Raw genomic sequence first — 25,231 nt, 5'->3', positions numbered from 1 at the left:
ATGGATGCACCTTATACAAAGTTTCATCACAATAGAGTAGTCCTCTGCATGCACCCTAAGTTCCTGCCTAAGGTGGTGTCGGAGTTCCATTTGAACCAGTCAATTGTGCCAACATTCTTTCCCTGACCTCATGTCCATCCGTGGCGAAAACAGCTTATACACCTTAGACTGCAAGAGAGCGTTGGCCTTTTACATGGAGCAGACGAAACCCTTCAGACAGAGATGCCCAGCTTGTTTCATTTGATCCCAACAGGATGGGGGTCGCTCTTGATTTTTCTATAGCATATTTGCTGAACCCGGCAACACTGGGTGGCGTCAACCCAGTTGTGAGAATAAGAAGCCTGTTGTCCTCGGAGAATACCTCCTACAGGTAAGTATCTTTGCTTTATGCATTGATACTTCATTAAAATTGAGACAGGTTGGATTGTGAAGATTGAGGGAAAGATGGATGGGGAAAAGCACAGGCAGGTCTTGGAGGAAACCTGTTCCAGTCTGTTATAGATCTGGTACTAGGGAAAAGGTTTACCTTTCAGGACAATGCTCCTAAGCACAAAGCAAAAGCAACAATGAAGTGTCTCGGCAAAAAAGAAAATGAATGTCCTTGAGTAGCCCATTCAAAACCCAAATCTAAATCCAATAGAAAATGTGTGGCAAAACTTGCACTCTACAGATGATGCACTCTACAGATGATCCCTAGTAAACTTGAAAGAGCATGAGCTATTCTGTTAAGAAGTGTGGGCAAAAACTCCACCGTCCTGCTGTGCAAAGTTGGCAAACACTCTAAATAAGCCATGGTTATTACTGTTGGTAAGAGACTTCCATGAAATATTGAGTTACTAGGCGTGAAGGCTTATGCAGTCAACACATTTTTTGGTATTTTACTCTTAATTATTATTATTTTTTAATATTTCTATAATTGTTCTGTCGTGTTGAAAGTAGGTTTTGTAAATCAGATAAACTACTTTGATTCTTTTTGGATTGGTTTTTTTTTATAAACAGCAGAATGTGAAAAACGTGCAAGGTTGTGAAGCCTTTTACAAAAAACTGTATTAACAGAAAGAAAGACAAGACAGCAAAAGCAAATAGAAACAGGTAAACAAGGCAAATATAAAAAAAAATACTGTCTTCTTTGTGTCTGTATATTATTTGCTAGGACAGATGTACAGATTCATATAATCTCTTGCTTATTCTAGGTTTCTGTAGTAGATTAGACCTCTATCCTCTGATATATCCTGGCTCTTCTCCCAAGCCTTTAATGGAAGGGGCATCAAACTTGCTAGTCACACACTCAAGGACTATCACTGGCTGTACGTACTGTAGCAGGACTTGCTTCACTCCTATCCTAGCTAAGATCATATTCATGTACCTTTCTGACTTTATGTGCAACTTTATGATGTCTTTTATTTTCTATCTAACTCTTATTACCTGTTTATATGTTCCACCTCCACTTACAACCTAGGCAGTCTATTAAGTTTTATTACATGTTGTACTGACATTCTAAGTAGTGTACTATGCACTGTTGTTTTAACATTATTACTGCTGTGGTTATCTGTTGCCTATGTCCAGATTTTTCTTGCTGTATACTGCCTTAGGTGAATTTTGTTCAAAAAGGTGATAAATCCTAACAATATGTCTAATTTTGATTAGTGCAATAATCAGTCTCTAATGCTATTTAGCAAAGGCATGCAAGCTCAGCAGATCTTGAAATGAAATGGCCAATTACTCTGTTACTTGTTGATATCTACTCTGTTGTTCCTTCTCATGGCTTATAAAGAGAGTGGCTGGAAACACAAATTGCTTTGTGTTATAGCAAGGTATTTTTTTTAATCTCTTCCTATCATCAAAATCCCTGCCTCCCTGTTCCCACTGGCAGAGGGGTGGTGGTGCAGCGTTCTTGCCCATCCTGTCTTTTCCTCTGCTGGCTTCAATCAGAAGTCTGAATATGTGGGAAGGAGGGAAGAGGGTGGAGAAAGCAATCATAAGTAAGAAGCAGTACTGTCAAACTTCTATGCATTTGAACATGCTGTGTGTTATCTTTGCCAGCATGTGTTTATACGTGCAGCTTTATTGCCACTACTGTCTTGATTACAAAAGTTTATTTAACTGGGCTGGCCCTGGGTTTGATTCCTGGCTCTCATCTTCTGCTTGGTGGGTTGGACCTAGCTGAGAATGTTGTGCAGACCACATTAAACAGCACCTGGCATAAGGGAGCTCCAGCCATCATGGATGCATTTATTGATTACGTGATTACGTATATGATGATGTGATCCGCCTAGAGTTGTAGGATAGTGCATAATGTACATTTTTTTTAAAATAGAGCCCATGATTATGGAAGGAGCTCTAAACATGCATACCTACCGGCAGGGAACTTTGACTGCAGTGCCATGACTAAAAGGAGTTTTAGGGGGGGAGGGACCTTTTGAGCAATTACAAATTGTCTCATGATGTCAGATCCCAGACCTGGTTCTGATTTAAGTTGGAAACCCAAATGAGCAAGAGAAAACTGCTGGTTCTAAAAATAAAATGAAAACTCCACAGAGCCCAGCATAAATAGTCCACAAGTCCATACCGTATGAAATAATTATATGCATATCATAATTTCAAACTCAGAATTTTCAGTCTGGAAATTTAACTGCAATGTATAGTCTCATGCTGTTTTCAGTTTCCTTTGTGATTTTGTCTTTCTTCTTTCATCTGTAATTTCCATAGCCTTTCCATCTGTCTCTTTGAAATTATCTTTCATTTCATTTGACCCTGTCTCTTCCAACATTTTTCATATCTTTTTCATCCATTTCTCCTGCCCATCTCATTTTTCCATTTCTACACCTACATCCCTCACACTGTCTCTACCCCCTCTCAACCCTCCAGTTTCCAGGCTTTTAAGTCATGCCCCTCTATCTACCTTCTGTCTCTCCATTTATTTTTCATTTCTCTATTTCTCTTCCCTTCTCACCTCCCTTACTCAGTCTAGATTTTCTTAGTTTCTATGTCATTTATAGTCCAACAAAACAAAAAAAGTGGAAAAGGAACTTCAAGAGATCAATCCAAATACCATTTATAGTCCACCAACTCCCAGTATGACCCAAAGTGGATTACACTGAAGAGATTTCACTAGAAAAGAGCAGATAATAGAAAGTTAAACTAAGCTACCTCTCTCTCCCCTTCTTTGTCCCAGTTCAGTTACTTATTATTTCCTTCCAATCTTCACAGCTTGAGCTTTGTCCTTTGCCTGTTTTGTCCTCTCCTCCCACACAGTTTTATTCTGGGCCTTTTATTAGCAGTGCATACTTCCTCCTCCCCCTGATCCCAGGTCCGTTTTTGCTGTCTTGTCCACTGCCTTGCTGTAGAACTTGGAATTTGGTGCCATATTATACACAGCACTCCATTCTGTGAGGGCCGAGCATATCAGACCTCAGGCAGCTGAGATTATCTGGTAATTGTAAGAATGAGAACCCAGGGAGAGGATGAAACGTGCTAAATGTTGACTTTGTCCATGATTGTGGCAGTGATACGTGAGCAACAGAAGCAGCTACATAGGTCAGGGAGGGATCATAGAGGATCATGCCTGTTCCCTGATGTATGTATGTATATGTGTGCGTGATTCCTAATAAATAAATATATATTTCTCTGAGGACAAGCAGGACTGTGAATCCTCATTCATGGGTGAAATTAGGGGTGGCTGAAGGGATAGTGCCCTCCCCCACCATCGCATTGTTTCAGGTGTCCCCCTCATTCCTGTGGGTTCAGCATTCCCCCCCCCCCCCCCCCCCCCCCGGCAGTCTCTCTTTCCCCCTTCTCTGTCCTCCTCTGCAGGTCTGGCACTACTTCCTCACCTCTCACTCCCCTGCTTTCCTGTAAAGCTAATGTCGGTCTCAGACAAGCTGCCTTCGGTCAACCTCTGATCTTCCTTCTGCTGTGTCCCACCCACAGTAAATTGCATCAGAGGAGGCAGGACACGGTGGAAGGAAGGCCCAGGGGCTGGCTGAAGGCAGCCTATCATGCTGCTACTTCCACTGGCAACTAGTATAAGCTTTACAGTACCGCAAAGGAGCGAGAGAGGTGAGGGAGCAGTGCTGGACCCATGGGGAGAAGGGGGAAGAGTAAAGGGGATAGATCAGACAAGGGTGGTGGTGGAAGAAAAGGCTTTTAACCTGTAGACCAAGTGAGGTCAGAAATTGGATATTGTGGCACTGTTAATCACTGGTGCCCTGGACCAGAGCTTTACCTGCTCCAGTAGGTAAGCCAACCCTGGGTGAAGTCACCAATATAGCTCAGCGTGAGAAACAGTGCCAGCAGCATCTTTTTCTATAAGCATTTGGTCCATTTCACTGCATATGCACACCCATTCCTGACTACTTCTGTCATGTGGGACCTTTTCAGTCTAATTTTTTCCACTAAGCCAATCAAACCTGTTTTTCTTTGCTGTTGCCTCAGTGTCTCAGAACTTATTGTTGCTAAATGTGTAAGTCATGTCCTTATTGTGTGGTGTTTCACATCTATCCAATAGATCCTTAAGATTTTAAAATTTGGCGAAATATCTATTTTTTTTCACATATTTTTTTCATATCAGCACAATGTAGGCCGCTTTTTAGCCTTGAGCTCCTGTCTGTGATATTTTTGTCACCTTTGAGCTGTTTAAGTTTGTTGTGGCTATTTTTCTGGACAGAATGTTCCAAAAGAAGAAACTAGTGGCTTCAGGAGATGTTCTGATACAACAGGACCATATCCATTACAGGTATGCACCGATGATGCCTCAGACCTGACCAACGAGAACAATTCCTGGTAAAACAGAGAAAAGCTCTTTTGTGATAAGACCAGTCTGTTGGTATAGAAACATGGATCTCCATGTATCCAAGAACTGCTTCAGACACTGGGGTGTATTGATATTGAGAGTGTCTTGGTCACACTCAACACTGAGCATCAGTAGAGCCCACTGTGAGCAGTCATTGTTCAGTTCTCACCTGAAGAAGAGGAAGGAATTGATTTCTTCATTGTTCAGAGACTGAGGAGTCTCGACATCGCTCCCTATCGGAGCATGGCTTTGAGAGCACTAAGGTTGCCGATGTCCTTGAAGCACCCTTGACATGAGGACCACTCATCCTCCATGCTGTCAGAGGGTGTGCCAGTCTCCACAGAACCGAGACCCTGGTTCCAATACTCCTCAAGTGAATCAGGAGGATGTGGCCATTCTTATTGTGATCCCCCACACCTTTGTCAATGGCAGCTTTCGAAGAGCAGCTTATGCAGAAGTTCAAGGAGCAGATGGGGCACTTCTTCACGGTATAATTCTGTAGCTTCAAAAGATGTTGAAAGCAGGGACAATTCAGTCAATACTTGAGACTATGACAGGGAAAGGTGGGGGGAGGGGGCACCATCCGAAGGCTTCTTCTGGTAGGTTAGCTTTCCCTGGAAAACAAACTCCAAGGACTGTATATTCTAATCTACGTGCTCAGTAAAGCAGCTTGAAGGATAAATCTAAAAGAAAATTAATAATACCTGCATCTGTGCTTGGGGAAGGGGGGAGGGAGAGAAGAGACCAATGGGTTTCCGTGGGAGCATAGGCAGTACGGTCTTCACCCCAGACCAAGCGAGTTTGGTTCCTGTTCTGCTTTAAGACTGGGGAGGGGGGATAAGTTTTGTTGACACAGTTACTGTGTACTTTAGGAGGGAGGGGGGGTTCCAGCTCTATGTAGCGACTACTTTAATCTTTGCTGGAGCAAATTAACTGACACAGAATTTGGAAAGGGGAGACAAGTTCCTTTTTTGGGGAGTCCGCTAGAGGGGGAGGACTTTACGTACATGGTGTTTAAAGAGGAAAAGACATATTTCAGGCTTGTACTGTGGACGGGGAAGTTCCAGGCACCTCTGGCTGAGACAGTTGAAAAACAGGATTCTCTGCAGCTGAAACCTGGGCTGGCAGAGGTTTGTAAAGCACCCTTATTTTGACAAACTTATCTTGGAAGAAAGCCTAAGACTGTAAACTTTGGAGGAGTACTGAATATTATTGAGAACTTGATTTAAACTTATAAACCTACTAAAGAGCACCCAACCACTCTGAGGCTTTTATTTAAAGGAATGTCCTGAAGATATTTTGGTTATGTTCTTTTTCTACCGTGAAAGCTGACCTACCCACCTCTGGGAGTGAGGTGTGTTTGATTGAACTTTGTCCTATGGGAACTGAGTTAAACTAGTTCCAAAAATACATGAATGTTAGAACTCATGGGCAGGGTTGTTGTTGGTACTGAGAATAGATAAAAGATTATTTGTCAAGGGCACTTTTGTGCCATGCAGTTAACAAAAGTCTTATTTCCCTTGGATTATAATTTGTTGAAATTTTACTGATTAAATTACTGGTTGGATGCCATTGTGGCAGACCAGCAAAGACATCCAGTTATCAGGTGACCTCTCATCAGGCCAACATTCATAGAGCAGCACTAAGCATGACAAGATGTATGCCCTGCCTGAACGAGAAGTTTGAGCACCGAGGCCTGAAGGGGGCTTGGGAATCTAGGTCAGCTGTATAGGTTTTCCTTTCCAGTTCATCAGGGGAGGAAACTTCAGAGGCACTGGGAATCATTGGTGTCTCAACACTGTAGGAGGCCTGATGGTTCTGTCAGAGAGACCTCACCAGCTGATTACATCTGTGAATTTGAGTCAGAGCACTCCTGGGAGTCTGATGACGATCCAGGGATCTTCTTAGAGGAGACATCCACTGGTCTCTTATTTCCCTCCCCACCAGAGGAGGTTTCTTTCATTGATTTTATATGAGAGATGGCTCAGGCCATCCCATTTCAGTTAGAGACAGAGGAGAAGCCCAGGGCATAAACATTAGATATCCTCAAATTCCTTGTCATTCACCCTCCATCAGAAGCTGTGACAGTACCTATTCACAGAATCATAAAGGGATGTACAGATGAGAATGTATTTCCTGTTAAGAAGCTCAATTCTATACATAGAACCAGAAGGCTCTGGGATTCGAGAAGTAGCAACTTCCTCACCATTTTATGATGGTTGATGCTGCTCTTAAAAGAGCCAGGAGTTTCCAACACTTGCTCCTTGGTGCCCGTTGAGAGGGTGGCTCAGTCCTGTCCAGGCACATTGAGAATCTACCAGGAAATCGGCCTTTTCATGCACCTGCTCTTTGGAACACACTTCCTTTGTCCCTACATTCCATGACATCATATTCTCAATTCCACTCATTATTAAAAACTTTTTTAAGCAGGCTTTTGATAAAGGCCATGAGGAATAACTGATCTTTTTCTTTTCTTGCCTTTCTAAATTTCTTCTGGGGTGGGACAGGCGAATGCAGAGAGAGACGTTGCAAAACAATTTATATATTTTAGAATTTGTTGTACTTTTGGTATGTATGTATTTGGTGTGACTGCGTCTTTCCTATTATAAAATGGAGTTCCTTTCTTAATTTTTTTCTGTTCATTTGTGTATTGTTAACCACCTAGACTTGTGTGGCAAACGAAGTGGTATAGGAAATTTTAATAAATGATGAACAATGGAGGCTGCCATCAGCAAACGCATACTTTCCACTTGCCTACAGACAGCATTTCCTTCAATTATGCCCAGACTGGGCTGACTCTAGAGCACGGATTCTCAACCCTGTCCTCAGGACACACTCTCAGCCTGTCCAGTTTTCAGGATATCCACAATGAATATGCATGAAATAGATTTTACAATGGAGGTAGTACATGCAAATCAATCTTATGCATATTTGTTGTGCATATCCTGAAAACTGGACTGGCTATGTGTGTCCTGAAGACTGGGTTGAGATCCACTGCTCTTAGAGGGTCATTTCATGGCTTATAATGGCAGAGCTCTGGCTGTGTCGGTAGCCTACTTGAGGTCAGCCTCCATAGAGAAGATTTATGGAACGATGACTGAGATATCTCTCCATGCATTCACATTCCACTACTGACAGGACTCTATGTGACAGATTTGGCCAGACAGTCCTCTAGAACCAATTTGAGGTATAGAACAAAGTCATTCCCCTCTCTCCCCCCAGGTCCTTTTCTTTTAGTTTCAGGCTGCCTCCCCCCCCCCCCCCCCCCCAAAGAAAAAGAAAAAAATGGTTTAAAAAAAAAGCCTTTTGCTACCATAAATATTAGTGTCAGCCTGTTGCATTTCCACTTCTATTCTTTCCTCCCCTTTTTTTTTTTTGTTGAAGTGAGGATTCACTGTCCTGCTTATCCTCAATATAAATGAAGTTACTTACCTTTAAAAGTTGAGGACACAGGACTTGAATCCTCACAACTCTCCCACCTATCCAAGGAGTTGTATTCCTTTAGCTAATAATAGATTGAAGAAATCCTATGTCACAGCAACAGGCGGGAATGGGTGTGCATGCACAGTGAGCCAGCCAAAATGCTTCTTGAAAAAGTTACTGGAATACTGTTTCCCATGTTGAACTCCATCAATGATATCACCCATGAGTGAGGATTCAAGTTCCACTGTCCTCCGAGAACACATGCTACAGATACAAGTAGCTTTGTTTTATCCACTTATGGCCACAGCACAATAGTTCAACTCTTACTGTCGGCAAATAAAACACCACAACCTAAGAGCTGTAACATTTTCTTTGTTTTCCATTTGCATTCTCATTCACATAATACCATACAAACATTCACATAATGTGTACATACAAAATCAGCACTTTCTGTTATGTAGCTTCCCACTATTCCAGAAACTGGGGGATAGTCATGTCCATCAACCAGCAGATGGAAATAAAGAACTGAAAATTGAGCTGAGACATCTCTCTCTTGGCATCCAGTCCAACTCCTCAGTAATTTCTGTCTCCAGCAGGTGGATGGACATGCTTTTCAGTCTCTGGGTCTGAGTGCTTTGCTCCTGGTCCAGTTGGTCAACTGTTCTCCAGTTGAGCTTTGTGGGTAGCTTAAGTTTGCAGAGTCATATCTGGAGATCTTCAGATTCTTGTCTCTGGTGTCTTGTGAATTTACTTATTCCCTTCCTTCACCTCTCCACTCTTTCCTGTAGAGCTCTACTTTTTCCAGCACAACAACCTTGAAGTGGGGGGAGGGGGAAAGAAAGGAGAAGAAAAGAGGTTTGCTGGAGAGTGTGTGGCAGAGTATCAGTTCTGTGCCTTTCTCATCTGTGGTATGACTTGTGGAAACTGTCAGCTTGGGGGGAGCAGCCGGTAATGTTAAGTCTGACTTGAGTTTGACTCAGAACCACGTGGAGGGCGGCAGGTTCTACTTGGTGCAGGAGAGGGATCCTGACACACCGCTTGGGACATGTTGTGCTGTGCTTGTGACAGTCGGGGTGAATGGTGACTCCTGCAGAGGCAGTTGAACAGTGTTCCCATTGTGGGACCCACTGGCCAGTGCCAAAACATTGCAGTGCGTGCAAGCTGGGAATCCTGCAGAATGAGGAAGAAACAGTCAGTGGCAGCACATCTTTGGATTTGTCATCTGAATATGCCAGGTCTTTGGGCTGTCCGGCAGGGCCGGTGCGCAGTTTGATGCAGGAGAGCATGGGAGCAGGCGCCATTTTGTTGGGGCCAACCAGCAGTGAGCAGCAACCTCTGTCCAATCATGCACGGAGCATAGCCACCATTTTACAGCCTCAGAGCTTGACGAAGCATTCAGCGGCATCAGGATCTCTTTTTTCCAGAGTTTGTTGCTCTTACAACAGGCGTATTTACTGAAGCAGGTACAGTCAGAATTGCTGCAAAGTGTGTGTTTTTTTTGTGCCCCGCTGCTTCTCTTAAGAGATCTCATTTAGACATCCAGGAGGGGCAGATGAGGCTATCTACTACTACTACTTATCTCTGCTTCTCCCTCTTTATCTAATGTGGCCTTGGTCTATTCAGAGGAGCCATTGTCGAAAGAGCTGTTAGAGGAAGGGAGAGCTCCCTCTTCAGGAGGGGGATGATCCGAAAGTACTGAGGTAGTTTCATAAGAGTAACTCGGTGAAAGACCTGGGGGAAACTAAGCCACAGCGGTTGTTGGAGGATGAGCTGAAAGCTTTGGTCGTCCATGTTTAGGGGGCTCTCTATTTTGAGATAACAGATGGTACCGACCTGATCATCAGCAATATGGTCAGTAGTCCCACATTCAGGCATGCCAATCTTCCTTTCGTGCAGACAGGAAGTCTTCCTTCCAGTCAACTAGAGCACCCAAAGCCTCCAGAGCTTCACAATGATACGAGGCTGGTCCATTCTTTTCCTCTAGTGGGAGGACGTCTTCAGGAGTTTTGGGAAGAGTTAACCAAAATCATGTCAGACCAGTGGGCTCTGGATATTCTTACAGAAGGGTATAAGTTGGAGTTCTCCAGCCTGGTCGCTACTCTCCTTCAGTCTCCTTGTTGGAAGGGAACCAAGGCAGTCAATTTTCAGACCACCATAGATTCCTTGCTGGCTCTCCGGGCCATTGTTCCAGTTCCCCCGGCCAAACAGGGACAAGGCAGATACTCTGTCTACTTCATTGTCCCGAAGAAAGTAGGCACTTTTTGTCCAGTCTTAGATCTCATAGGTCTAAACCGCTGCCTCTGAGATTCCTGCTTTTACCAACAAGCAAGGCGGGACCCACAGCAGTCCAGTGGCAGTGGAGGCAGCCTCCCTCTTGAGTTGAGTGGAGAAAAATTTTCTTATTTTCGGCAGATGGAAAACAAACGAAGCAGATCGCAAAAATAAAACAGTAATTTATTATTAAAACCTGAAGTTATATATACATAAATAGCCCGACACAGGCCGTGTTTCGCCCGACAGGGCTGCTTCAGAGGCTATACAACAATCCTTTACTCACAAGTTTAATTGATAATATTTGATATGTGCTGAGATGAACTGAAATTTCATACATAGGAGATCACCTTAATTAATTTAGAAAAACAGCTCTATCAGAGATGCCAAAAGAGTATTGACATAACGATCAGTCTCTTATCTCTGAAATCTCAGGTCATATTATGGTGTACTTAATATGGAGGCAGACTTTCTCAGCAGGCAATTCTTGGACCCAGGAGAATGGGAACTATCCAGTCAGTGTTTTCAGCTGATAGTGGACCGATGGGGTTCTCCACTTTCTGGACTTGATGGCAATGAAAAGGAATGCTAAATTGCTCAAGTTCTTCAGTCGTTGGAAATAACCAGGCTTAATAGGGATTGATGCTCTACTGCAGTCCTGGCTGGAGACGCATCTACTGTGTTTTCCATCCTTGGCCCATGGTAGACTGTATGTTGAAAAGCATCGCATTGAACCTGGGTCGAATAATTCTTGTAACCCCAGATTAGCCATGGTACGTGGGCCTGATTTGATTGCTAGATGGGGTCCTCTCCATCTTCCACAGGTACATAGCCTACTGAAGCAAGGTCCGATGGTCTTATGGCTTGGCTGTTGAAAGGGCTCAGTTGAGACAAAAATATTATTCTGATTTGGTCAGTGCTAGCTTGCTTTAGGCTCAGGAATGCTCTGCATCCATGGAGTATGCGAGGGTGTGGAGCACATTAGAGGACTGCTGTTCTGAGTGCGGAATATCTCCTTTCTCTGCTCAGATCATGCACTTTGTAGTACTTCTTCAGACAGGTCTTCAGAAAGGATTGGCATTGGGATCTTTAAAAGTTCAGGTTGCGGCTTTGGCCTTTTTCATGGGCCGACTACAGAAGACATCTCTTGCGGCTCACCCAGATGTCATTCGATTCATGCAGGGAGCAGGCCACTTGTAGCCTCTCTTTTTTTGTATGTGGTGTCCAGAGAGGAACCTTAATTTAGTCCTTCGATCTCTTCAGAAGCCTCCTTTTGAACCACTCCAGAAGGCCTCCTTGAAAGATCTTACGTTCTTGGTGGCTTTTGCTTCAGCACACAGGGTTTCAGAGCTTTAGTCTCTCTCTTGGGATCTATTTCTTTGCTTTTCGGAGGCAGGAGTCTCCCTGTGCACGGCTTCTTCCTTTCTTCTGAAACTGGTATCAGCATTTCATCACAACCCATCTGTGGAGCATCCTTCTTTCATAGAGAGTCAAAAAGACTCAGTATTCTTCCTTGAAGTTTCTTGATGTGCATAGAGTCCTCAGTTATCTGGAAGTCACAAATGAGTTTCACAAATCGGAAAGGCTGTTTGTGCTTTTTGGTAAACAGAAGCTTGGCCTCGTGGCTTCCAAGCCCTCAATTGCTAGATGTATGAGGGAGACTATAGCATCAGCTTATTTGTTTGCAGGAAGAAGGCTCCTCAGGCCTTGTGGGCTCATTCTACGAGGTGTACAGCGACACCCTGGGCAGAGACTACCTTACTATCTGCGGCGTATATTTACAAGGCGGTGACATGGTCAGCGCTACATACCTTTGCAGTGCACTCAGAAGCCAGTTTTGTGGCTTTGGTCCTCAGGGCTGCAGCATCAGGATCCCACCCACTCTAGGGATTGCTTTTGAACATCCCACAGGTTCTGGAATAGTGGGAAGCTACATAATGGAAGGAGAAGTTAGGTCATACCTGATCATTTTCTTTCCACTAGTTCTTCCCACTATTCCAGAGGTCCCACCTGACTGTCTTCTTGCATGGTGCTTCCTGCATATCTCCTGTTCTCTATAAGTTGTCCATAGATGAGAGGTTCACACCTGTTTGCTCGTCTGGTTAGTGTTAGATTATCGAATTGTTTAAGGTTGTTGTGTGTGTTCTTAGTTTCTCCTTAATGCTTGTCTGCATAAATACTGAAGAGCTGGACTGGATGCCAAGAGAAAGCTGTCTCAGCTCTGTTTTCAGTTCTCTTTCTCCACTTGCTGGTTGGTGGACACAACTGTCCCACAGGTTCTGGAATAGTGGGAAGGACTAATGGAAAGAAAATGATCAAGTTAGACCTAATTTCTCCTTAGTGCATCTACTCACATGATTGTTTGTTCCTCTGCGATGGAGCAGGTAGATTCTGGGTTCCTTGAATTTGTGCTAGTGCTCCACAGAGGATTCTCCCTGCTTTTTCCCTTTTTCTTTACTATGAAAGGGACGCCGGAGGTACCCTTAGAGACACTCGGGTGGCATCTTGAATTGTGTCACTGGCACTCACCTCTATGCTCGTTCATGCCAGACACTTGGGAGGACATGGTTATTGTTTCTGTTAGCTGTTTTATTTATATCACCTAGTCACCCTTTCCACACACTTACATTGCAAGATCCTTATGGGCCCTTTATTCTGGAATGAGATTGGTTTCCTAGTATGGAAAAGTAGAAACATTAAGGAAGAGCTTGAGCCCAGGAGCAGGTTCTAGATGCCATCTGAAGAGCCGGAGCAGAGAAGCTGCCCAAATCCCTTTATTCAAAAAAGAAAAGAAAAAAGATAGGGGAAAAAAAAAAAAGAAACCTGCTGTATTAATCTTTTTCTCTGAAGTAGTATGTGAGTAGAAAGGTATAAGGGTTCATCTTGTTTGGGCAGCTTCTCTCTCCCTTCTCCTGGTCTGTAATCCAGGATGCCGCCGTCATCTCTATGCCACTGTCTAATGGACTGTCTTCTCTTTTTTTTTTTTTTTAATCCATCTGTTGTGACTTGTCCCCAATGTTGAAAAAAAATCGCAACTCCAACAGAGGAAACTGCGCTGGGATGTGTGAGGATAAACTTCTCAGTTTGCTTCTTGTGTCATTGCAAGGCTTTCTAGATAATTGAATTTGGGGAAGGGTAATTTTTTTTGGTGTGGGTTTTGTTTGTTTATTTTTTTTTTCCATTGGGCTTTGTGTTTTTTTTTTTCTTATCTCTTCACTGCTTGTCTTTGCTCCTTGCCTCCTTCCTCTCCTCACCCTTCACTAATTTGCTGTTGACTTTATTTTATGTGTGTGAATTTTCCTTATTTACTTACTAAACTTTGGATGTATTTGTTTTTAATAAAAGGAAGAAAAACACTGTTAATTGTGCACTCCGCTTTTGAAAGCCAAGGGGGATAACCTGATAGTGGCTTTTGGGCAACATTTGCTCTGCTGACTGGTTAAAAACTCTTTCTTCCTGTCCCTCCAGATTGGTCCAGACTGATGGGTTATGCATTCCTACTGAGAACTCCTGACTTCTGAGTGAGCTTATAACTGTCCTGTGCAGTTCTCAGTGAGTCAGTATTTCTAAGTTTCCAGCAGATGGTGGACATGGTAAGTCTGTGTATTTAATGGGTAAGGCCCAGAAGAGGTAGTCCCTTTCCAGGGGGGGGGTCCCTTATTTTTTTATTTTTATTTTTATTTTTTTTTTTTTGGGGGGGGGGGTTGTTTGTCATATTTTAAAAGTACATCTTATTGATTTCTCTCTCTCCCAATGAGCACTGTAAGGCTAGTGTGAATTTTTGGCTGAGAGGAGCTGAGATCTGAGGGTGATACACCTGGGTGGACAGTTCTCTCCCCCTCCCTTTCTGCCTGAGCTTTCCTGCTTAGTTCCTCCCCCCCCCCCCCCCCCCCAAATATTGGGGGAGGGATTGAGAGGGCCAGAGTTCTTGTCTTTGTGGAAGCTTAAACGCATCAAACAGCTCCTGCCAAAAGATATTTTTCGAACCCTGATTCATTCCCTGGTCTTAAGCCACATTGACTACTGCAGTGGCATTTTCGCTGGTTGTACACACTATATTCTAAAGAAGCTCCAGACGGTTCAAAACACCACAGCCAGACTGTTCTTTGGTAAATCACGCTTCGACAGTGTGCAGCCTCTTCGTGTGAGACTTCACTGGCTTCCCATTAAGGACCGTATTGATTTCAAGATCTGTGCCTTAACTCACAAGATCATTTACGGCGAAGCACCAGTGTACATGTATGATTTGATTGATTTGCCTGCAAGAAATTCCATGGTGTCATCTAGAACTTATCTTAACCTGCAATATCCTTCATGCGGGAATCTGAAATATAAGTCGCTGTACGCTTCTTCCTTCTCGTTCATCAGTCCACGAACCTGGAATGCTTTGCCGAGACTCTTGAAAGAGTCATCGGATCATCAAACTTTTAAAAAACTTAAAAACTTATTTGTTTACTAAAGCCTACCCCGAAGTCAGCAATGTTGTTTAACCTCTTTTTTTCCTGTTTTGGTAGTTCACCTGCTCTTTACTCTCTGTCAGCTTCTCCTTGGTTGCTCCTGTTTTCCCATCTGTATTCTCTTATTTTAGCTCCTCTGTTCTTCTTTGTATCCTATTACTGGAACAATTTTCTCCTGTTGTATTATGTAATTTTCTTGTAACTTTGTTACCCACATTGAGCCCGCATAAGCTGGGAAAATGTGGGATACAAGTGGACCAAATAAATAAATAAACCTCCCTTAGCCTCTTGTGAGCAGTTGGTCTTCAGTACCTCTGGGAACAGTGTTTACACTGTGTGTGTGTGGGGGGGGGGGGGGATAAACAAAAGCAAACAAACAATAGAGAAACTAACTGAATCCTTGCAGTGCTGTGTTGCCTGTGTGCTATCCTGGGCTGTTTACAGCGGAGTTCCACAGTGCTTGATACCAGGGAGTGAGGCAATGTGTGCAGCCTGCAAAGTGCATCATAAGCTTAGACGCTTTAAGAGAGGGATAGGCAGCCTTGGTCCTTGAGGGCCGTTGGGATTTTAGCATTTCCCCAATGAATATGCATAATATCTATTTTCATACAATGGAGGCAGTGTATGCAAAAAGATCTCGTGCATATTCATTGTGAAAATCCTGAAAACCCAATGGGGTTGCAACCCTCAAGGACTGAGATTGCCCACCCCCTGCTGTAAGGCGTGTGGTCACTGGAGACTGCATGGATTCAGAGCTGCACATAAGTATTGCCATACTGGGAAAGACCAAAGGTCCATCAAGCCCAGCATCCTGTTTCCAACAGTGGCCAATCCAGGTCACAAATACCTGGCAATATCCCCAAAATGTACAAAACATTCTATACTGCTTATCCCAGAAATAGTGGATTTTCCACAAGTCCTGCGATGCACTTTAGGGTAGAAGTCCAGCAGTATTGACTGGTATAGATTCACAGCTTATACTGGAGAGCCGCAGGCACTGTGATTAGGCAAATATGCGGTGTACTTCAGACTTTGGCAGGAGCTGCCACCATCTTGGAACTCATGCCGGCTACGGATCTGCCACCTCAGCTGGAAGTGGTACCACTCCTGGAGGGACAGGGGCACGCTAGTGAGGAGTGGGAGACCTTGGGGGTGAAGTTTTCCCCAGACTTTATCTTGACCATGTACAAGGCCTTTTATTTCAGGAAAACTGGGGGGGGGGGGGGTCAGCCAACCCTGATGCAGAGTTTCCTTTGAGGGGGAAGGGGCACCAGTGCCCTGAAGAGGCAGGGATTGGACATAGAGGAGGACCTTTTGGAAGAAGGTTCTATAGTGTCTGAGCAAGATTCCGTTCTGGGTGAGGAATCTCAAGAACTATGTGAGGTCAAGGGCAGGATCCCTGGATGGAGCATTTGCCCACAGGAGAAGATACATATCAGTGGTACATATCTTTCACAGGATGAGCTGCAAGAGATCATTATGCAGGTATCTTGGCTCTTAAATTTTGAGGTTGACCCACATGGAGTGACAACCCATAAGGTGGATCCACTTTTGAAGGGCATCTGTGCATTAGGATATCAGGGTAATTATTGACACAGACAAAATGGAATTTTATGGATACACCATTTAGAGTGGCATAGTCCATGGTGAGGTCATACCCATTTTCGGAACAAGATAGGGATACCTTGCAGCCCCTGATGGTGGATGCGGTAACTAAGAAGATTAACATTAACACATGATCTTATATTCCGCTGTAGCCTCACAGTTCAAAGCGGCTAGCAAGAAAAAAGAAGCTGGAGCAGACCTCCAGGATGGTTATACATAACTAAGCATAATAAAAACAGTAATCGGAGGAATTACATAGCCTTATATAACACAAATTTTCTAAATAACCAATTTTGGTGTTTTTCCTAAAGTCTAAATAAAAATGAGCAGTAAAGAGTAGAATGGAAATATTATTTCAAATTTTAACAAATTGAAATGCCCAAGAGAGCTCCAACAACTTTAGCCACTTTTTATCCTTTGGAGAAGGGAAGCCTATGTAATTGGAACTATATAGCCTACGATTTCTAACTGACATGTCAAAAATCACATGTTGGTATAGGTAGAACGGTGCTAGACCATATAGTATTTTGTAGCGGAACAAGCCAAGTTGGTGGCATGGCTCTAGAGGATCCTCAGGACCATAGGATGGAGACCCTGCTGAAAGAGTGTTGATGTTTCTGCCTTGGTTATACAAGCGGCTATTTGCAGAGGCTTAGTGACTAGGGCTTGTTTTCTTTACATAGAGACAGTTCTCAACAGGCTGGAGGACGTGTCAGTGTTGGTGAACTTAGAAGTTTTCTAAAATTGAGATGGGTCCTCCTTTATACAGATGCTTGTGATTTGCTTAGAGCTTCTTCAAAGTCGGTGCCCATATTGGTGGCGGATCAGAGGTTCTTGTGGCTCCGAGGTGGTTAGCAGGCATAGCCTCCAAATCAAAATTGAGCAAGTTTCCCTTCAAGGGTATACTTTTGTTTGGAGAGAGCTGGATAAGCTAGTCAGGAGCCTAGGAGAAGCTAAGGTGTTGAGGCTGCTAGAGGATAAGTTAAAAGCCAGGCAAAGGTGTAGGTAGAGGCAGCCAAGAAGCTTGACATTGCTGCCCTGGCAGAGTTAGTGGCAGCAGAGCAGGTTTTTTCAGCAGCCCTGTCCTTTCAAGGTGACCGCAGAAGGGGACATGACTCTATTCAAGGAACATGAGTCCCAGTGAAGGTGTTCGGGTCCATCCTCTGGTAACGGTCAGGGCACTGCAGCGGAAACTGCCAAGGAAGCATGATCTAAGGGCATGGTGAAAGGCGGAGGCTATCGCTCCTAAAGAAGCACGAAGCGAAGCAGAAGCTTAATGTAGAGCGTCCCCGACCTGATTAGAGCTCAGATAAGTGCATTTAAGATAATTGTATCAATAATAAAGTCTGTAAGGGAGGTTTTTTAAGACTAATGAAGAGCTTATCCATATATCCTGTTAAATACAAGGAGGTTCCTTGAACTTAGGATAATTTGGTATCAACCAGGCGAAGTCAACTGGTTGAGCTTCTGAAGTCTTTTTTCCTCCATTAAAAAACCTACACAAACGTGATTGAGAGAATAGATTGCTGGTTATTGATAACATAAGTTAGTTTGCAATCCACCATCAAATATCTGAATTCTTTCTTTGTTACTACAAGCAGTTCTTTGCATGTCCGGAGCAAATTGTCACTGAATGTTTTGTACTGCAGGTCCCATTCCTGCCGTCGCTACTCCACCTTGCTCCATCTCTGGAGGTCCCTTTTTATGTCTGTGAGAGTTTAGTTTTGCTCCATCTCTGGCCGTCGATGCTTGCCCCATCTCCGGGCATCGAGCCATTGCTCCGTACTCGGACATTGAGCCCTGTGCCGTCTCCGGGTCGCCAAATATTCTTCCGTCTTCAGATATCTCCTCAAGACTTGTTCCGTCTCGGGGCGTCGGGCCCTGCCCGTCTCCGGGTGTCGGGTCCAGCTTCACCTCGGGGGGGGGGGGGGGGGGGGGGGGGGGGAGGAGTTCTGACTAGTCCTGCCACTGCAGGTCATCTCTGGCTCCGTCTGTAGTTGTTGAGCCTTCCTCCATCTGGTTATGTCATGCCTGTTTCACCTTTCGGAGACCGTGTCCCCATTTTGGGGGGGGGGGGGGCCGTGTTTTGCTCCGTTTCAGCTGGTGGCGCCTGGCTGTCTCAGGCCATTGCATTTTGCTTCTTTTTTTACGGGTCTTGCACAGTTTCTGGCTGAGGAGCCCTGCTTCGTCTTTGGCAGTCAAGATTCCATCTCTCTGGGTAGAGTATGTAACATAGTAGATGACGACAGAAAAAGACCTGCACGGTCCATCCAGTATGATCCCGGGAATGAGAGGCTCCACCTCTTCTTAGGGGTACAGTCCCTGTCTCTGGAGGTTGGGTGTATGCCTTGCTCCTGGATGCCAAGTTTGCCTGTCTGTGGCTGTCCGGGCTTGTCCTGTCTCCAGTTAATGGCTTGCTCTGATGCCGAACCTTTTTCTTCTTCTTTAGACATCGAGCCTTGATTCGTGACTAAGGTCAGCACTGGCTTCGTCTGATGGAGTCTGGCTGTAGTTCGTCTCCAGAGATCGTTCAGAGGTCAGCCTCTGGTTTCTGCATCTTTCTCTGTTTCTAGAGCCTGGCCTTTCGCTGTAGCTCCTTATAGAGTGCGCTACCGTTCAGCAGCTAGCACTTTGCTCCATTTTCAGGACCTGAGCCTGGCCGCAACTCGGGATGTGGGGTTTTGCCCTGTACCTGGTGGTCTAGTCTGCCTCTGACCCTGCCTACCAGGCTGGATTTGCCAGGCGGGCCTGACCTTTGGAGGACAAGATTGGTACTGTCTCTGACTTGGGGGTTTGCATTGGCTCTAGAGTCTTACTCCCGCCCTGACCAAGCCCGGTTTCACTGCTGGTACTTGGAGCCATTGCTGGTTGTCACCCTTGCTCTCTCCCTCTCTTTCTCGGTTTGTTAGACATTGGTCTTCTCCATGGAGATCGACCTGTGGACCGGCTCTGTGGGCGAGCCTTGCTCCTTCCCAAGGGGGGTGGGGGCGAGCCTGTTCTTCACTCTGGATTTCAACCTTGTTCTGTTTCCGCGTACCCTGCCTAGCTTTCTAGGGATCATTGTTTCGGCTGTAGGTATTGGGCCTTGCCTGGTCGATGGTGGGTGCGACATGGGCCACCCATGTAGGTTGGGTTAGCTCCGTAGCTGGCTTTTGGGTCTTGTCGAGCCTTGTTTCATTACTGGCTGCTGAAGTAGGCTCCTTGGTGGCTGGCGTGGCTGATCCGACTGTTGTTGCTGGACTGCTTCCATGGTCAGGTGGTTGAGCCTTGCTTCCTCTGCGGCTGTTGAATGGCCTCATTGCCTGATTTTCAGGTCCTTTTTGAACGCTGGGTGGTGCCGCGGCCCATAGGTCTATAGGCCTTTCTTGAGTAGTCTTGAGTGGTCTGGTTGCACGAGGTTTTGTCCTTAGTTCTGCCTCTTCTTCTGGGAGCTAACGCCAGTGTTGCCTTTGGAGGCTGCTTCTGACTTTGCAATCAGACTTCACTTGGGGACTGCTTTGGTACATCCCACTCATCTCTGGACTGATCTGTGGGACGCTATGGAAAGGGAAATGGGACTTGATATACTGCCTTTCTGAGGTTTTTTGCAACTACATTCAAAGCGTTTTACATATATTCAGGTAAAATTAGTCCTTTACTTTTCTTTCCATTAGTCCAGATCAATCCAGAGGCCTGCCCTTCTCATACTTGTCTTAAACATGTTGTCTGGATTTCTCTCTTTCTTCCAGCTCTGAATTGCTCTAATTATCTCAAAGACGCAGTCCTAGAGAAGGATGGTACAGGAAGAAGGTTGCGATTGTTTTAGATAGGGCCGCTGGCTCTCTCCCTGGTGGCCACAGAGGCAGGAGTGTACTTCCTGGACTTAGGGTCTCCTTACTGCTTTGGTATCGAGCATACTGAAAGTGAGGCTTCTGTACAGTATCCTTTATGGCAGATCTCTGACGTTCGCTCTATCTCCACCTGCTGGTAGGGGGACATAACCCACTAGTCTCTGAATTGATCTGTTGGGACTAATGGAAAGAAAATTATCAGGTAAAGACTAAGTTTACCATATCCAGCTCAACTCCTGTTCTCACAAGAGGGTGTAGTAGGATTGCAGAGCATTTAGAGGGAGAGATTGGGTGTTCCAGTATTCTTCTTTGTTAAACGCTGTCTCTCTGGGGACTGCCTAGGTCAATTATAGGCTCACTCAGAAGTCAGGAGTTCTCAAACTGCATCTGCTGGTAGGAGTGCATAACCCATCAGTCTGGAATGGTCTGGAGGGACTAAAGGAAAGTAAATTAGCAGGTAAGATGTAATTTCTTCTTTTCCCCTCTTTAATCACTGCAGATTCAAAATAAAGGGCTAAATCAGAAAGGGAGTCACATTGTTGGAAATGACTTATTTTCTGCTGATGGCTCCAAAAAGAGCACATTCTGTGCTTTTAATTCTGTTGTTTTTATGCAGTAACTGAGAACTAATTTTGTAAGCTGTAAATTGAGTAAAATAAAACCTGAATATCATAAAAAAAAGAAATTTAAAGCACAATTTTTAAAAACTTTATTCACCAGGAGGCCACTTGAACCTTGGCTGAACTGTATCCTATGGGGTCCTGGAGCTAAGGAAATGCTCCAGAAAATAATGGACATGTAGCAACAGTGTGGAGATCTCATGGCAGGGCTGTAGTGAGATATGTACAGCCACAGAGAGCGCAAGAGAGGCCAGGGGTGCCAAAATCGCACCCTGTCTCTTGCCTTCCCTGCTTCACTGTGACATAATGAGCGGGGTGGGAGCACTAGGAGACATGTTGCACAAGGCATGTTTCCGGTTAGGAGGCTTCTGCTTCATTGATCAACCTATTCTGAATGCCATTCTGTCTGAGGCTGCTCACTGCAGACCATGAATACAAAGACAGTGAACCAGAGACTATTCACCAGTTCTTGTGCCTCAGACTGGAGATGGTTCATTCCATTTTGCTGCCTTTAGTGTCAGGCTTTCAAGTTAGACACAGCAGACTAGAGTGATTCATGTGCATGTTGAGAGGCATGAGAGCTGGTGAAATGTCACTGGGTCATAGTCCTTGTATGCACACTCAGCAGAAGTGGATTCAGAATAGGTTGATCCATGAAGATCTCCAGGCTGCTGCTTACCTGCCTGTTCATTTGTTCCCTTCCCCAGTACAGTACAGAAAGATCAGTGCTCCCCTTTAACCAAACTTAATCTGCTTTTTAAATTAAAAAAAAAATGAATTATTGTAGTTATGGATGACGGTTATGAACTGATCGTGCCACATTTCGTAGCAGTTGTTCTCAGGCAGCCTCTAGCCCCCATCCTTGAAACTCTATTAGCCCCAGTACCTGAGAGGCACCCGAGAATCATAGAAACATTTTTCCTTAGAGGAAATGTTGGGCTGGCTGCTTATTGTGGCTTCATAGCATTTCCTTTTTCTTTCTATCTTAATGCTTGCTTAAAGAGGGAAGCCTTTACTGGACTGGGTGGGGCATACCTGATTAAACTTTTTGACCTTTTTGGTTCAGATCAAATGTAAGGTCTGTACCATGAAATGAAGCACCGGGGTGAGCATAATTCCTTTTGTTTGACCCACAGTAGACACAAAATGTTTTAGACCAAGACTGGACTGGGACCAGGCATCCCGTTACAAAAAAAAAATTGCTCATTCTACTGGTTAATAGAATCTGACTCACTGTATCGTAAACATTGATCCAAAGTTTGGGATGTGTTCTGTACAGTGATGGTGTGAGTTCAGGAAAGAATAGTTTTTTTCTCAGAAGCCACATAATCAACTGATTTTTTTTCAGTGTTTTATTCTCTTGCTATATATAATGAATAACAATGGGAATGTATAATACAAGTAATTTTTCCTGAAATTTACTGACAGTAGCCATAAGAAGGGATAGGATGCATTTACAAGTCATCCAATCTCTTTTCTTAATCTGTGGCCAAAAAATGACCAAGGAGGCTTGAGAAGTCCAGTCAATTTCTTTCCTTCCTTCCTTCCTTTCCTTTCTCAAACCCCTAGTAGTATCTTCTGTACTCAAATTGGAAACCATTGCAGATGGCTGTTGGGGAAAGGGTGGGAGAAAAAAAAGCTAATACCTTGCATGCAGAACAAATAAACTGGAGTAATTTTGCATAGCTGAGAAGTGTGTGTGTATGCACATGTCACAAGTAAGCGTATATGTGCATTCACAGTAAATATTTGCATCCATATGTACATGCGTAGATGTGTGCACTTATGACCTCCCAGTGTACATGCATGTATATTCATGTGTTCGTTCACATGAATGTATGTACATGTGTGTTCTCTGAGGGCACCTGAATATGCATGTTTTGATGTTCTTTCCATACTGTTTATGTTGACACGCCTTTTGTTGTCTGCAGAGCTGCTTTGGCATCTGCCCATCAGGGACAGCCATTACCAAAGACTCTGAGTGTTCTGGAGAGTACCCCTCAAGTCCGAGGCATGCATACTATTATCAGGTAACATTCACATGTACTCCCTATGGCTTATACAACATTCTTGGACAACACACAAACACCGAACTTAAATCTACTTGTTTCTCCTTCAGCGATGAGTGTTTGTTTATATTAACATGTGACAGCCTTATTTTTTTAAACTTTTGTTTAGAAATCAATTTTCCAACCGAGCCTTGAGGGGGGGAAGAAATGCAACTGCAATCAGAGAGACCCCTTCTCCTGCTAACAACAAATAATCAGCACTTCTTCCTCAGCAGCAGCAGCAGCATGGGAACTCGGTGTGCCTTTCTGCTCCTTGCAGGTGCTCTTCCTCTGCCCATGCACACTTCTCTTCTAGCAAGAGAGAGCACAAATAAAGTATAGAAACGAGCAGCTGCAGGGATCAGAAGGACATACCTCATGCTGTTGGCTGCATTCTGGCTGTCACTAATGCAATGGGGGAGCAAATTATATCAGGTAATTGGAGGAAGAGCACTAGAAAAAGAGACATTTGAAGGAAGAGGGGTAGGAGAAGAGAGATTGAAAGAGAAAGTAAATGGATAACCTGAAGTGGGAGGACAAAAGAGAAATTTGAAAGAGGGAGAAAATAAACTTGGAGAGGAGGAGGAGGGATATCTGACTGGAGAATGGGGGAGGGGGAAGGAATCTAGGGAGAAAAGGCGAGGAGGATGGAGAGAAGTACTTGTAAGTGAAGCTACTGTAAGTGAGAAGAAGGTGGTAGGAGGGGACTCCCCTCCTAGAGAGGCTGTGACAGTCCCGTTTCACAAGATCCTACAGGACTTTCAGGTGAAGAACTGGGTCCCCTCTGTTAGTCCCTGTCCTACCAAAAAAATATTGATAAAATGTATCCAGAGCTCCCCTGGGTTTGATGGGCCCTGGTTGCCTCATCAGTCCTTGGTGGTGGAATCTGTTCTCAAAAGAACCAGGAGTTCTAGGGATTATACTTCGGCGCCCCCTAGCAGAGAAGCTAGAACCCTGGATTCTTTTGGGTGGAAGATGTTTCGGGCCTCTATGCTCATCTCCCATTTTCAATCTTACCAACTCTACGTGAGCCTATACTTACGGAACTTGATGCGCAGTATGTCTGATTTGATGGATTCTTTCCAACAGAAGCAGGCTGAATCTCTTCACCAGTTGGTCAAGCAGCAGAAGGTGTCTAGAAAGTTCTTGGCCAGGGTTCTTATGATGTGGCATCCAGGATCTCTGCCCAGAGTATAGTGATGTGCAGACTTTCATGGCTACGTGTCTCTGACTTGGACCCTGAGAGAGAGAACCTTTTTTTGGAGACAGAGTGGAGGATGTCTCTGACCTCATCAAGAAACACACTGATACCATTGACACTCCTGCCAGACGTCTTCTTCACCTTCCTCCTCATCCGGGAGGTTTTTGGGCAAGTCGAAGAGGGGTCCCTACTACTCTCAGAGACATAGGTACACTCCTTGCCAGCCTCAGCAGGTTCAGCCCCAGTGTGCTCGTTCTCATCAACAGCATGCGCCTAAGTCCCAGCCTGCTCCCCAGTCAAAGCCAGGGACAAGCTTTTGACTGCCTCCAGCAGAGCATAGCCGCAGTAACAGTAACCAAACTGGATGACTTATCGGATGGGGGAGGCTGAATTTTTTTCCAAGAAAGGTGGCCCCTTTAACCTCTGACCAGTGGGTCCTTCAAATAGTCTGTCTCAATTACGGCCTGCATTGACGTTAAAGACCATCAAATTGCCCACCAAAAGTGTGTCACTTCAGTTCTCGGCACAAGCAGGTAATTGCAAAGGAACTTGTTGCCCTTCTAAAGGCCCATGAGGTTGAACCTGTTCCACCAGGGAAAGAAGGGAAGGGATTTTACTCCGGGTACTTCCTTGTGCTGAAGAAAAGGGGGGTATGCTTCCCATCTGACTCCTAAGGGCCCTGAACAAATTCCTGGTGAAAGAAAAGTTCAGGATGGTTTCCCTAGGCACCCTTCTCGCCATGATTCAGGAAAACAATTGGCTATGCTCTCTGGACATATAGAATGCTTACACTCACATCCTGATATTGCCAGGTCACAGGAAGTATCTTTGATTTGAGCTGGGGACACATCACTTCCAGTATCGCGTGTTGCCTTTTGGCCTCACGTTAGCTCCCAGGGTTTTTACCAGATGTCTTGCATTAGTCGCAGAGTTGCCACTCAGACTGGAAGTCCATGTGTTCCCCTATCTGGATGGTTGGCTGGT

The 25,231-nt window shown here is 44.6% G+C and overlaps 1 protein-coding gene across 2 annotated transcripts in view; it reads left to right on the top strand.

The window, feature by feature from the left end:
• Positions 1 to 25,231, top strand: part of LOC115466983 (uridine-cytidine kinase-like 1) — a 114,352-nt gene that overhangs the window by 55,227 nt on the left and 33,894 nt on the right. Inside the window, exons 8-9 of one of the 2 annotated variants that reach the window (XM_030198593.1) lie at positions 13,531 to 13,550; positions 22,930 to 23,028. In XM_030198593.1, the coding sequence (XP_030054453.1) occupies positions 13,531 to 13,550; positions 22,930 to 23,028 (119 nt within the window). The remainder of the gene's footprint in view (positions 1 to 13,530; positions 13,551 to 22,929; positions 23,029 to 25,231) is intronic. The other variant, XM_030198594.1, reaches the window with a different exon arrangement.

The sequence above is a fragment of the Microcaecilia unicolor genome, chromosome 3 (assembly GCF_901765095.1).
Source record: "Microcaecilia unicolor chromosome 3, aMicUni1.1, whole genome shotgun sequence".
NCBI classification, from domain to species: Eukaryota; Metazoa; Chordata; class Amphibia; order Gymnophiona; family Siphonopidae; genus Microcaecilia; species Microcaecilia unicolor.
Note: the sequence above shows the minus strand (reverse complement) of the source record. Positions and strands in the feature narration are given on the sequence as shown.